This window comes from Clytia hemisphaerica, unplaced genomic scaffold, assembly GCF_902728285.1.
Source record: "Clytia hemisphaerica strain Z4C2 unplaced genomic scaffold, Clytia hemisphaerica genome assembly, whole genome shotgun sequence".
In the NCBI taxonomy this organism is placed as follows: Eukaryota; Metazoa; Cnidaria; class Hydrozoa; order Leptothecata; family Clytiidae; genus Clytia; species Clytia hemisphaerica.
The window spans coordinates 2,447,011-2,462,117 of record NW_027104338.1 but is presented as its reverse complement, the minus strand read 5'-3'; the positions used below and the strand labels follow the sequence as shown (position 1 = coordinate 2,462,117).

General features: G+C 34.6%; 1 protein-coding gene across 1 annotated transcript in view; it reads left to right on the top strand.

Annotated features, from left to right (window-relative positions):
• The first annotated feature begins 4,821 nt into the window (after positions 1–4,821).
• The window catches only part of LOC136817907 (methyltransferase-like protein 25B), a 29,040-nt gene continuing 18,754 nt past the window's right edge, over positions 4,822–15,107 (top strand). Inside the window, exons 1-10 of the mRNA XM_067074244.1 lie at positions 4,822–4,991; positions 8,860–8,981; positions 9,308–9,482; positions 11,155–11,199; positions 11,556–11,671; positions 11,848–11,884; positions 12,078–12,125; positions 12,303–13,023; positions 13,612–13,747; positions 14,657–14,715. Of these exons, the coding sequence (XP_066930345.1) occupies positions 4,845–4,991; positions 8,860–8,981; positions 9,308–9,482; positions 11,155–11,199; positions 11,556–11,671; positions 11,848–11,884; positions 12,078–12,125; positions 12,303–13,023; positions 13,612–13,747; positions 14,657–14,715 (1,606 nt within the window). The 5' untranslated portion in view covers positions 4,822–4,844. The remainder of the gene's footprint in view (positions 4,992–8,859; positions 8,982–9,307; positions 9,483–11,154; positions 11,200–11,555; positions 11,672–11,847; positions 11,885–12,077; positions 12,126–12,302; positions 13,024–13,611; positions 13,748–14,656; positions 14,716–15,107) is intronic.

Genomic DNA, 15,107 nt, shown 5'->3' with positions numbered 1-15,107 from the left:
GGATGGATTCTTTGGATATCTTGAATAGTGGTTGGCTGGTAATTGGTAGATTGAATTATACAGGATGATGAAAAGTGCTACTAAACATAACAATATTTGGAATATCTTAATTTGGATCTGTAGTTCACACTGTCGAAAGTGGATAAACTACAATTGATTATGCTGGGTCATTGACTAAATAGCGCCATCTGCATCTCATGGACATAATCTGAGATTTACAAAAATAACGTACATTCAATTGGCTAAAAATGAAAGAGTTGATAAGCTTGGATATTACTTTAAAAACAGTGCCAGATTTCTAATTTGGCAAGACTGTTGGCAAATGAAAAAAAGATTGCTTGTAGAACTCTTGAACAACTTATATAGATGAATTTTGGTAGGTATTTAACAAATTATAGAAAGCAACAGAAGCAAAACTCTATAAATTAATCAGTCAGTCATCATAATGAAATTAATTTGAGAGGTATTCTGGAGGTGTTCTTAAATTGGAATGCTCTGATTGTTAATACCAAAAATTATTTGTTTGTGTAACTATTTTAATGAGCGTACGGGACTTATTGTCATACTTTGTCATCTAACGTATATTTTCAATCGTCAATTAATCCTCAGAAAAAATTAACGGTCATCTATTTCAAAAGAATTGCCTATTTTTGTCTCTTATTGTTGTGTATTTGAAAATTGTTTTTGTTGTTTCTCAGTATACCCACAATAAATTAATGATTTTGTATTTTGATTAGATTGTGTTCTGCCAGTTAACTAGGTCCTGGTTAAGATATGTACATCTGAGTACTTTGTTCATTTGTGCCAACGTTTTTTACAAATCCGAGACTGATAGTTGTTAACAAAAAATTACAAGTATTTTTGTATTTTGGTCTTGATTGAAATGGTTGACAAATTCTGCAATACCTTGAGGGAATTTTTCTTAATTTTTGGCGAGCTTCCTAAATTTTTTTAAGCGGAATCTTTCTATTTTTTTTTATTTTGGCCATTTGATGAATTTCAGGTTATTTAGGCAAGGAAACAAAAATTTAATTTTGGCGGGAAACCTTATTTTGGCGAGTGCAGGAACGAATTGGCGAATTTAGTCTAGATTCCCAATTAGTCTTAAGGTACTTTTTCTAAATAGGAAGTGATAGCAAAACAATCCCATTTTTTCATAAATTTTTCACATTTTATGGCTGTACTTTTTATCAAAAGCTGTCATAAAAAGTCAATGATCAAACAGGCATTAAAAATAACAGGAGACTTGTTAAAATTTATGTCAGAATCCTCAAAGTTTGGATCAAATATTGAAAATTGGTGAAAAAAAATTCTTAAATTTTTAATTCAATTATCCGTCTTTGACCCAAACATTGATTATCTTTTCAAAAAAATATGATTAACACAAAATTTGTTTTAAAAGAAAAATTTAAAACTTTTAATAAAATAAGGTCCATAAAAGGCTCTAACTACTCTATCTTGGGTACCTAAATAAATGGGGGTTTGGATATAAGCCAGATAGGCGAATTTATTTATTAGGGGGGGGGGGGGGGAGGGGAAGCTAGGTACCCAAAAGTACAGTTTTATCGTAGATATGTTTTTAAAATAGAGTTTAAAAATGTTATGTTCAAGTCCATCGTAAAATATCACATTCCCTCTAGTGAGTGTCTATACCATGATTTTATTTTCATTCCAATATCGATATTAAACATATAGGTATATTAAAATATCAATCTTATGTATTTTATATATGCCTCAAATACCAAAAATATTTCAAGTTTCCAATCAATTTAATTGAATGTCAAGAGTACGAATTCAAGATTGGTTAATTCATTCACATTTATGTAATCAGCCTTTTAGAGCTTCAAATATCTGCAAGTTTTGCAAACACCAAAGTTAAGTAGAAAAGTGATCAGCCATAAAAATGATTTAAACATTCAAACATATTAGTTCATTAATCATCTGTCTTTTGTACTGTAGGCCAGGTCGTCTCAAAAGTTTAAAAGGTCTAAAGTCTTTGAGCTCATCATTTGATCATCTTTGGTATTCTTTCTTTCCAATAGTTGTTGACGATCAAACTGTAGATGAAGGCAGTTTGATGTTGATATATCAGGCTGTCGGGTTTCCTTAGCATTGAGGAGAGGAGCCCATATCATAAAACTTCAATTTGTATCTTTCTGTTACGAAGATGATTTGATTGCCAGTAAAACATTTTCACATTCATTTAGATTAGAACGAAGTCAGAGTTTCTAATTTTCTAATCAAAGTTTTTCTGCTTCAGCCATTTTGAAAATTTCGACGAAAATTCTGAGAAATTACTAATATTGATTATTTTTGCTGACTCGGCAAAACAATTGTTTTTATTGCTGACGCGGCAAAATTGATTGTTTTCGTTCACTAATTATGCGGAAACCCTGTAGATATAGTTTATTGTATTAGAAAAACAATAACTAGCTATCTGATGAGATCTAACTAAGGTGAAACAATGGTTAGACGTCTTGTTTTGGTTATAAGTCTTTGTAAGTATTTCCGGATCTGTGCTCGAAAAATCATTTTTTTGTGAAATTTATTTAGGCAAAATGACGAAAAATAGTAGAAAACCAGATTTCGGAATTTAGAAAAATTTTTGTAGAATTTCGGAAAATCGTGGCAAAAACTTTCGGTCCTCTATTAAAATCCGAATCATTCTATAATACGAACTAAAACTTTGGTCCCTCCAGGGGGGGGTCAGGGTCCAGGATACCAACCCAGGGCCTAAAAACCTGACTTTTCGAGATTTGAAAGTAGAAGACACCACCACCCCCTAAATTGGTATCAATACCAACTTGAAAACCCCAATTTTCTAAAAAAGGGGGGACCCACCCCCCTAAATTGGTATCGATACGAACTTGAAAATCCCGATTTTTCTGAAAAAATAAAATTGGCAATCAGTAAAAATGAAAGAGAAGATATATGCATAGGATACTGCATACAAGGGACGCTAAACAAAATCTGTGGATGTTTTTATTCAAAGAACATTCCGGGACATTCCTCTTATTAATCACTTATATTATGTACCACACTTTAGACTCCTGAAAATGAAAACAAATTTTTCTCATTCTAACACAATGTAAATTAAGTTTCTTGAACTAAATTTACAAAATGTATCAAATTCATAAAACTAGTTGATAAACTAGACTAGATACAGAAGCAGCCACCGACCTAAAATTTGCCAATATCTGTTCTGATTTGCCAGCTGGAAGGATTTCGACGAAATTAAGAACAGTTCCTCGTTTTCCAGGCGAGAAATTTTTATTCAGAACAGTTATATTTTTCCAGCTAGGAGGTAAAAAAACTTTCAGAACAGATGCGAAATTACCAGGCGATTGATTTTACGCGAGTTAACTATTCTTATCTACCAGGGCTGACAAAATCTTATAAGAACAGATCGCTAAATTCCAGCTTGACATTGAAGGACTTTTAAGAACAGAAACTTAATTTCCAGCTAACAGTTCGAACAGATCCACAATTTCCAGATGTTTTGTAGAACAGATGGAGAATTTTCAGCTGCCACTCCAGGCAACCACATCAGGACTTTTTTAATTCCCCGGGGGGGGGGGGTACTACCCTTGTCGACCGACGGGGGTGCTCCGCTGAGTTTCGAAAAATGGACCCTACGTGGGACTCGAAATTTGCGAAAAAAGTGACCCTGAATGGGACTGAATTCCAAAATTTCTTAAATTTTACTTTTTCCACAAATTATCTAAAAAATAGGCACCCTAGAGGACTATTTTTATTTTTGGTGTTTTGCGACCCTACCTGGGACTCGTGGAGGTTAAAAAAGGTACCGACCAGCGGAGCATCCGACCCACATTTTGCCCTAGTACCCCCCCCCCCGATTAATTCCCTCAGAACAGATAGGAATTCTTAGACACGTTATTTATAAATATAAGATATCAGACTATTTTTCATAGAAGATCATTTTTAGCTGGTCCCCTTTCAGTAGAACAGATCATATTTTTCCAGCTGGTCCCAATCTTCAGTAGAACAGATCATATTTTTCCAGCTGGTCCCAATCTTCAGTAGAACAGACCATATTTTTCCAGCTGGTCCCAATCTTCAGTAGAACGTGCTGGAACGTGCCTTCAGAACAGATATTTTGAAGTCCTCCTTCGGTGGATGCTTTCGTAGATAAGAAACTCATTGTATTAGGCACGCCTAGTCTTTGTAACATAGCCTATATGATGACAAAAAAGTTCTAAGATCTGCTAAGACTTGACGACTTGATTCAGTTTGTTCAACTCTAGTTTTGAATGAATTCTGGTTGATTGAAAGGATTGAGAGCAGCAAAAGTTAAATAAAAATTTAATTTCAATTATAGAATGAAGAATGCTTTTATATGGAATCAGGGTATAGTGTAAACGATTCAAATAAGTTTTTATACTTACATTGTACAACATTTTAAGTCAGATACCAATTTCAAACTCAGCAAAAATTAAAAAAAGGGGGACCACCCCCTCATTTTGGCATCGATACCAACTTAAAGAATCCCTAATTTTCAAAAAAAGGGGGACCCACCCCCTCATTTTGGTATCGATACCAACTTGACTTTTTGAAATTTGAAAAAACAAATAATTGACACCACCCCCCGACCCTGGGTTTGGTATCTGGATCTTGGTTGACCCCCCTGGTCCCTCAGCTAGAAACTAGTATGATATATTTTCTGTAATTCGAAAATTCTTGATCCTTTGTAGTCTTGAAGATCGAATTAGAGAATCAACGTATCGGAAATCATAGAAACTTTGGAATCCCGATCTAGATGAAGCCTTAACTGTTTAAAGGTTACCGAGTAGACAGGGTCTTAAAATATCAGGAAATAAACAAATATGGCGGACTTAGAAGGGTTGAATTCACGTGTTTCTTCATTTCGACTTCAAGAAAATGTTTTGGTTTATAATCAAATGAAAGTATGCTTGACTCAAGCTTTCATGTTTTTGAATGAATATCAATGGATAGCAAACTCATATGTGGCTGTAAGTGTTTCTTCTTTTGAAGCTTCCGAAAATTTGAATTTTCCACCTCCAAAATGAAAATGAACTTTTTAGGTGTGGGGTTTGCTTTGGCTTTGGGCCATGCCACTGTACTGAGATCACAAATAATTTGTGTTTGCATCATCCAACTGATAACCAGGGAGGCATCCCTAACCCCTCACCCAGCCAACGGTGAACTCATGTGGAGGCCTCTGTCAGCTTTGGAATTACTGTGTGTTTTGTTTTTGATACAAATAAGCTCTCACATTCTTTTTAGCCCCCCCCCCTTGACAGCTGACAAATATTAGGCTTGGCTAGACTTACCTTTTTTTCTCTTTTCTATTCCAACAATACAATGCTTACCGTCAACTGCTCTAACTTGGGACTATCTGACAAAACATGATATGACTGGAGTTAATGAACGGCGTATTAAAAAATACATGATTTCTCTTTCGCACGGAGTAGGCTTTTAAAATCGAAATATGAAAAAAATGTGAAGTGGAACACACGTGAGTATCTGTGCACTCTAAGCAGTGCGTCACAAACAGCGATATTTCGATCGCACGGAAGCGCTTCAAAACACCAGCTTTTTTGGAGTTTTGTCTCATTTACCCAAACGCTTCAATCTCGCGTAGGCTTAGGGGTCAAGACTAGAACCCCCAATACGAGACATTTGCCTGACCGAAAAAAAATCATCATCATCAATTTTGTTAATTGTCAGAATCGTTTACTCACTGGAAATACGCAACTTTCTGAAGTTTCATTTTTTTTCGGTTGTGCTTCATTTAAAAAATAACGAAGATGAAAAGTTACCATCAATCCCGCGAGTAAAAGAAAGCCTTCCGACTAGTCTACGAAAAGTGCGCTCGCGCGGCGAGTTAGAATATCTCGCAAATTAATATATGCCTAAAACTGACGAAATCCTTTCTTTTTTATGCTTAGGTGACGTCACCATCGATCCTGACTTGCCAATGGAGAACCAAATTTGGCAATGCATAATTATTACGAGCGACCAAGAAAGTTTGTGTGACGCAAAAATTGCGCGATAAACGAAGCCCTAGAAGAACGCCCACTGAAAATTGAAACTAGGAATTTAATGAATATTTCACTAATGGAGTATCAAACTTTTTGTTTTTTGTAATTATTATAAATTCATAATTTTTAAGTACTATTTTTTGAAAGTCAAAGGACAATTAAAGTGAATTTAAGCTGATTGGGTGGATATTGGGCGGACGGGCGTTTTGCACGTTCCGAGATCAGAAATTAAACGAGAGTAAAAGACGGGGGCGTCTTAGCATGTAATATTAATTCATTATTCTTTTATTTTTATTTTTCGTGAATGAAAAATAAATTTTTGATTTTTGAATTAAGGAAATATAGTATAATATATTATATTTGATTGTCAATGCTAAAAGATATTTCTTTACTTTACGAATGATCTGCTGTGTTGCTTCGCCACTTACCCCCCGGATTGTTGTAGTAGGCACTTCGGTCACGTAAATAAAAACACGTGTATATGTTGAAGCCGACTGTGGACTGACCGAAATTGCAATTACATAAATTATTGTGGAAGTGAACGCTTTAGACGAATGTTTGGGAAATCAAAAAGACAACTTTTGTGAAAATGTTGAGTTTTGAAGTGTCGTCACGGGAATTGAATGACAAAATTTGGTTGGTTGATTCTGGCTGATTTAGCAATCAGGCATGTTTCATTTCAAGTTTTCAAGTTTTAATCAATTGCCTTGGGATCTTGAACTTGATTCAAGTAACTCTCATTCTTGTTGTTGAAAATACACCCTTTCCATGAAAGCGCTTCTTTTTAAACAATCATACAACAATTTTTTGATTGGACAAAATAAAACAATTGATATCGCCATAATTGGATAATAAAATATGAATTTTTAGTTTTTCTTCTATTTCTTCATGTTGCCCAATCTGGGGAGTCTTACCACATGAAAACTCATGAAACCCGGCAACTTAATTTTGAGTTTGGCAAATCCCCAAGATTGGCGAACAATCATTTTTTCCCATTTACGGCTTTTCTCTTTGATCTTTTATTGGTTTCTTTTGTTGATTTCTTGCATCATTGATGACTTGCGCGTCTTTTCTTGAAATGGAAACACACAATTTTGAAAATGCGTCAATCAATTTAGCTGACCAAAATGACACAAAATAACAAAATGACATGTCAAGATTTCATGGTTTCAGCCCACTTTTCAGGTGCCCCCATGAAGCATGGTGCCCTCAACGAGTTAGGTCCCCTTGAAAAATTGCTTTGAGTTAGGTACCCCTATTCAGCAGATAATTTCTTTGAATTGACACTTTTTGTTCTTTTGTCATTCCTAAAATCATGCTCACGCATGAATGCCTGCTAATAAGCTTTGTTGTTATGCTATAAAGATGGCGGCTGTAAATCAAAATAATCACATTAGAAAAATATAGCAAAAGATGGCGTGATGGGAAACGAAAGAAAAATTGGATGGGAAACTAGGTGCTGGGGTAAAAAAATTCAATAATTTGAAATATTTTGAAATATTCGATTTGGAAAATATAACCAGCCCCCAGAGCCTCCATCAAGACAGCTAGGTACCCTTAATGAATAGGTAACCCCAAAGAATTGCAAGGCATTAGCGCCCCTCTACTAACCTGGCCTAGGTGCCCTTCAGATTTCTGGGGGGGGCTGATACCGTGGATTTTTAGTCTTTTTTTTTGGATAAGGCAACCAATCTCAAATAAAAACTGTCTTGACAAGGAATAGATAAGCTTTTCATATAGCCAAACAGAATTACCATAGTTTTCATAGTTTGCAGAGGGGTATGAACCCCCCTAGGTTTATTTCATCCCCCCCTATATACCCATCCCCCCCTTTTGTAATGAAATCTTATCCCCCCTTTTTTTTTACAGAAAATCCGTTTCGAAGGAAACTCGTTTTCCCACCTACCAGCAAAATTATCAACAAGTTGTGTTTTGTTTTGATAGTACATATTTTTTTTACTTCAAAACATAAACTGTGACAATTTGTATTTGATTAGAAAATTGACCAAAATTTCCAAACCCCCCCTTTTTTATTTGACCCCCCCCTACATTCCCATCCCCCCTAGTTTTTTCGGCAGATCTCGGTACCCCCCCTACAAAGGCCCTCCAGAAAGTTGGCATCCCCCCCTATTAAAAAGGGGGGGTGCAAACTATGGTTTTCACTAAAAAAATTGTATTAAAGGTCCAATTTCAGCCACTTTTGGCCAAATCCAGCTTTTGTTTATGCTGGTGGTTCGTGAAAACTTATCCAGTCCATGTGTAAACATTTCTGTATGTTTCTGATGTACTTGACTTGGGTTGTCAGACCGGGATAAGACTGGGTACTGCAATAAAAAGTTAAAGCATTTTCTCTCAAACTACTCAAGAAAGACTAAAAGCTAATTTTATTAACAGGCAGTTCTGAAATCTACATCCAAATACGCTTCTTTTAAAGTATAAATGAGGCCCCCAATTTTTTGCGCCAAACTTATGTCCTTTTTGGATATGCCATAAGTTACACGAGAAGACTTTCCGATGGAGTGACTCACAAAGGCCACTGAGAAGAATAGACCACTTTATTGCAGATTTTGATGTAAACATTGCATAGGGAATACTTCTGTCAATGTGTTTTATGTGTCAACTATGTAAGCATTGTATTGTTGGAGTAGGAAAGAAAAAAGAGGTAAGTTTAGCTTAGCCTATTGTAAGGGGGCGTTAAAAGAACATGAGAGCTTGTTCATATAAAAAACAAAACACACAGATATTTATTTTTGCCTCTGATTCAATAATTTGGAGAAGAAAAAAGTGTGCACATGAGAATGTAACTGTTTAATTTTCACATTTTCTTTTCCTTCAGGAATTTTTTACACAAGATTTATGGTCACGATTACCTGAGGCATGGAGAAAGTGTTTTGAAGAAGCAACATTAGATGATATAGCTAATAATATTCTTCTTTCATCAGCACACAAAAGTTACAAGTACACAATTAAATGTTTTTTAGAAGTTTAGGGGTATTCTTTACCTGGTCATGCTCAACAAAAAGCTTTTTGCTATTTAGATTTGAGTATAACTCCCCTGCTATTATAGACTGACGTAAAACCCATACCATGTTTTATTATTGAATGTCTGGCACAATTTAAACCTGAAAAAGGTTTTAAACTTGCTAATGAAATTTATTTTTTATTACAAACCATGTGTTTTCTTTTTCTTTTTTCTATTTCCATCTAATCTGGTAGAACCTGTACTACACGTTAACTTTTTATTTCTTTTTGACTTTCATAAGTTTGATCAAAATTATTTTTAGGTCTGTTTGGCCACTATCCCTTCTTTCATTCATTGCAACATGTCATGGACTTTCATTGAATCGCCAACAAAAAGAAGAGTTTAAGAATCCAACAAAACTACCAAAAGAGATTGCTGATGTCTTCAAGAAACATATCAAACCAAAGAAAAGACATGAGTTGGCCATACTACCTGATGTATATATCATTCTTTTTCTGATATTAACTCATACAGGGCTGCAAATAAATATTATTCTTACATATGATATACATTTTTAGAGCATTTTACACAGAGCTTTTACCCCGATAGGGTACGGTAGTTATTTTAGAATATTTGAGTTGCTAGTGAAGAATCTTACTCGCATGTCATTTCTCCAAGTTTGAAGGCTTTCTTAACTCAAATCTTTTGACCGTCCAAATGAGAGCTCCTTTCTCAACTTTTTATATACAAATTATCCTGGAATTTGAACTAAAAAACAATGGTCTTACTATGGGCACTCTTTGTAATTAGAACTCTCTCTAAATTGGAGAAAATAATTTTTTTTTTGGACCTACCTGGAGGTCCTATAAATTAACCGTTGTCTGTCCGTCCTTCCGTTCGTCTGTTACCAGCTTTTCTCGAGATTGGCTCATTACTTTTTGCTGATGTTTGGCACAAAGATGCAAAATGGCAATGCCCAAAATGTGACGTAGTCCGATTTTCGGAAAAAATTTAATATGCCGGAAAACCCGGTTTTTTGCCATTTTCTCGAGATTTTATCATTAGTTTTTTCTTATTTTTTGCTTAAAGATGCGTAATAACAATGCTCAAAACATGGCGAGTCGATTTTTGAGAAAAAATTTTTGCCGGAAATCGCCGTTTTTCTGGATTTTCATTGGACCTTTTCCTTATGATTGGTTGTTTTTTCATTCAAAAACATTATTAATAGCAATGCCCACCATCCAGCATGTTTCAATAGCGCTCCGCAACGCATACGTCATAATTATTACTTTTCACTTTTTTTGACATTTGTACGAGTTGCAATCCCACAATTCAATGCGGCTCAATTAAAGATACGTGCAAGTTGTTATATATCTTTTGTCAAATGATACAATTAACGTGCAAAAGAGATTAACGCAAAGGTTGATGGGATTGGAACTCGTACAAATACATCGAGAGTAATGATTATGTCAAAAATAAAATCTATTTTTAGATTCAGCGCGGTGCGCTATTTTCAATAAAATTGATTTTTGAAGCCGGAACTATTTACAAATCGCTGGAACAACCTATTTTCGCCGGAAAGACAGTATTTCTTGAATTTCTCAAGCTGTACTTTATATTTTTTATGAAATTTTGCACACCGATGCAAAATGACAATACCTAAAATGTGACAGAGCCCAATTTTCAAAAAAAAAATTCTGGAAAACCGGTATTTTGACATTTTCTCGAATTTTCATCCTTAGTTTTTTCTGATTTTGCAGAAAGATGCGTATTCGCAATGCTCAAAACATGGCCGAGTTCGATTTTTGAGAAAACAATTGTTTCCGGTTGAAAATGCCGGAAATCGCAGTTTTTGCAGATTTTCATTGAATTTTTCCTTATATCTCTATGTTTTTCACACACAAACATTATTGATAACAATGCTCACCATCAAGCATGATTCAATTGTCAAAAAAAACTAATTTTTGCGACCAGAACTTTCTATTTATTTTTCCCTACAAACCTTCCCTCTCCACCCATCAACAATCAATGATGAATTTATTGCGTTATGCATTTTCGCTAAACGCTATATTTTCTAACTGATTTTTTTCATTTTTCTCCTCGCATTGCTATCTAACTTTCATCATCTGGTAGGTCCATTCAGCATCTAGCTTGTTTATTTTCTTTCAGCTGGTCAATCATGTTTGTGAAAGGACGAAGGTGAAAAATGTTGTGGTGAGTATCAGCAACTCTTTTTTTTTATCTTTCCATTTAGAATTTTGAATTTAGCCTAGAACACAAATTAATGATGTTGTTGAGCAATTTATTGTATATGAGAATGCTTAGAAAATAATTTTTAAATAATTTTTAAGAGATTCAATTCCTAGAGCTCTGATGATTTTTAGGCTTTTTAGATTTCCAAAGAAGTGGTTCCCCTTTTTGTATGTGCTTTTTCTAGAGTAGTCCAATTAAAATACATTAACAATATTTTTGCACTAATTTTGCACCCGTTATTTCCCAATAGTTTCGATTGCAATGGACCTCACCTGACTTACAGTTTCAATACTTTCATTTATAATTTGTTTGTCTAGGATGTAGGATCAGGTCTTGGTCATATGGCGAGAGTCCTGGCTTACAAATATGGCTGTAATGTGACAGCTGTAGAAAGAACAGAAGAGCAGCTACCTATTGCCAGACAATATGATTTGTAGGTATCAATTTCAGTCCTCAGAGTTCTTGGTGGTGTAAAAGCTTTCAGAGCGTGGTGAATTCCCATTCTAATTTTTTTCCTGGAGAAAGCAATGCCTCTTCACTATTCTTTTAGAATTTTTCTTCTTCCTTTGTAATTTAATTGATGCGTTTTTTCTCTTGATATTTTTTCAGGCAAATTGAAAAAGAGTTGAGGAGGTTTCGGGAAAAGGTATGACTATAAGCAGTATGATTTTTTAATTGATTACTTTATAACTTGTTTTTAAACATTATATTGTTTGTAGATTTCGTCACAAAGCTTTATATTTCTTTCTAAGGAAGATAATGAGTCTTTGCTCCATTGTAAATTCTCCCAAAATTTTAGGAAATTTAATAACTTAAGTTATTCATTTTTCGATTTTCAGGGCTCTTTTCTCGATAAAGAAGGAAAAGTCCGACATGTTGCAAAAGAGGTAATTAATAAGCATTCTAAATTGGTGACCAAAATAATTGTAAACTTCTTATAATAGGATGCTATAATATTACCCGATGGTGGTTGAAAAAATTCTATGTCAATTATCCAAACTTAAATTTTATAAAACTAAAATACCAATGAAAGACTTAAGAATAATAAGCTCTTTATATTTTAGATACATTTGAATATGACGTCAGGTGAATTCTCGTTTCTGATTGGTCAAGAAAACAATGAGATGAAAGATAACTCCACATATAACAATACAACTTTGAAGAACAGAATGTTAAATGGAGGAGGTGATACTGTAAAGGATGAAAAAGACAGTCTGATTGATCAAAAATTAAAAAACAATGAGTCTCACCAACAATCCCATATGATTGATTTAGAAAATAAACAAACGGTATCAGCTGATTTGATTGGTTTAGAAAACAATTCAAACCAATGCACCCTTATTGGGCTGCACACGTGTGGTGATTTGGCGTCTACAATGCTGAAAGTATTCAAAAAGACTGAACATGTTAAAAATATCATTTCGGTCTCATGTTGCTATTTTCGAATGACTTTAAAATCCGAAATTAAAAAAGAAGTTAATGAAGATAATCCACTACATACTAAGACTGAAAATAGTGATATACTTGTGAAAGATAGACTTTGTTTTGACAGTTTCTCATTGAAAACACTTCACTCCAACTACAAGTACTTGGAAAATGAAATTCATCCCAATGGAGACAACCATATGAAAGTCTTTAATGGAAATACGACTGTGGAGCAATCTTCTGAATTTTATGGATTTCCAATGTCAGATTTTATCCGAAAGATACCAGTGCAACCGCTGAAATATAAAAGTTTTGAAACCGCTTGTCATTTCTTGGGTGATTATGCTGATAAATTGTTAGGTAAGAGTCCTCATTTCCTCATATTCTATCAAATATTTTCTTCCTCTACAACATTTTGCATATCCAGGCGGCTTAAACATCTTCTTAACAAAGTAACACTACAGAAGACCAGTCGGTTTTAGACTAAGATCCAAAGCTTCAATCTTTCCCAGGCAAGAAAAAGAGAGACTTAAAAATATATGTCCTGCAAATAACTGAATTTCGTTGTTCTCCGAGTCTATGATGGGATATTTTTTAATTTCCCATCCAATAGATTGAAACAAGTTTATGTATCTTTGGATATCGAAGGTGACGGTAAGTGAAGTCGACGAAAAACAAAGTCGATAGTTGATGTGCGGCTCTATATTGCCCTAACTCGCCTATACAGACGACGGTATTTTTGTGTTTTTATCGTCGTCAATCAAAGTAGACGGCAATTTTGGCTACATGCCAACTTTGCTTTATACCGTCGAATACATAAACTCGCTTATAATTAGTCATTTCGGGGTGTTAAATATTACCTTTTTTTTTTCAATCAGAAGACTAAGACGTTCGAATATTTTGGTTTTCCTTTTGAATTTTCTTTAAAATCTATCTTTGCTTTCATAGGGAACAGTCCAAATATCAAACTACACTGTTATCGCGCCATTATGGAAGTCTTTATACGTCATGTAGACCCTTCACTTGTGTTGGCTGCCATTAGATGTAAGAAGATCAAGAATGCGTCAGCGATGAGCTTCGAAGAGTAAGAATACTATTTAGTGCCGTACAGTTGACTCTCTCTAATTCGATCTTCAAGTGATCAAAAATATTCTTCGAATTAGAGATAGATTGCAATTATAGAGAGTATTTTACGAGGCTTTCCCTTTGATGGGAAATGGGGATTAGTTCCCACTAAAAAAAATTCGAATAATAGGACTTCTGATACAATAATGGAGTTTGTTTACTTGATGTTTTTCTTGTGGGCTACAAGGATAAGAAAGAAGCTTTCAAGAGACGTAAAATGTGTACTAAAAATGGGTAATGTTTACTCTGCGACAGGTGGTATATAATGCATAGCTCGATTTCCCATTTATTAAAGGGAGATGACACCTTCCGTTGAAAACCTAGAATGAGTTCTGTTTCAGCACTGAGTGGAGAATGACTCTTGTGAGCCTTGTGAAGCCAAGGTTGATATTCACCACTGCACCCAGATGTACACGTTTTCTAAGAACATCCAAAATTTTTTAAAGCCTTGGGATGTTCTTAATTTTTTGAGTTTTGAGGCTAAAAATGTTCTCAAAATGTTCTTTTTTTCACCATTTGTGAGTATTTTTGTTCATATTTCTAAAAAATGTGGTATTTTAGAGGCCTCAAAGCCATAAAATGTTTTTAATATTTTGGCCATCGAAGCCTTTTGTTCTTTTTTATGGTTTGTACTTATAAAAAAACGTGTAGGTTCCGATGAAGAGAAAAATCTCTCGAAGCATAGCCGTAAATCTCAGTTCTCGTGCTCCAAGCCAAGATAGACCTAAAAATATATACTGTATGTATGAATCATCAAAAATAAACTGAAGGTGTCCTATTGGTCAAATTAAGGAATTGAAATTGTTCATAGGACCGACTTGATCACTTCATTGCCTTAAGGCCTTTTGATTTTTTCTGGAATTTTCAGATATGCTGCAAAAGTGTTTGAAAGACTGAAATTACCTTTTCATGAGAGTCAATTAGAAGGTAAGCAGGAAGGTTTGATTTTTATTGGAATTCTTATCTTGAAATCTAAGGGCTACTTGACCGTAAAGATGTTTCTGGATATACGGAAATTTCAAAATTAATTTCTGCTTTGGGATTATTGAAGTAGTTAGGTTAAGAGCCACTTCCAAGCCCCTGAGCTTGTAGTGGTTTAGAGTATTTTTTTAACCTAAGGTTAAGATGATTTACAGCTCCTAGCCTTGCGTGAACAGCTAACAAGACTTTGGACTTTGCATCGAAGAGTTTTCCATAGGGAATTCGGTAAAAAAGGCAATGCACGCTTTGTTTCTTACGTCATGAAGGTCATAGACCAATCTAGACTCTTCGCGAACCTTCTTTAAAACTGTTTATACAATGGGGTTTCTCTAACTCTA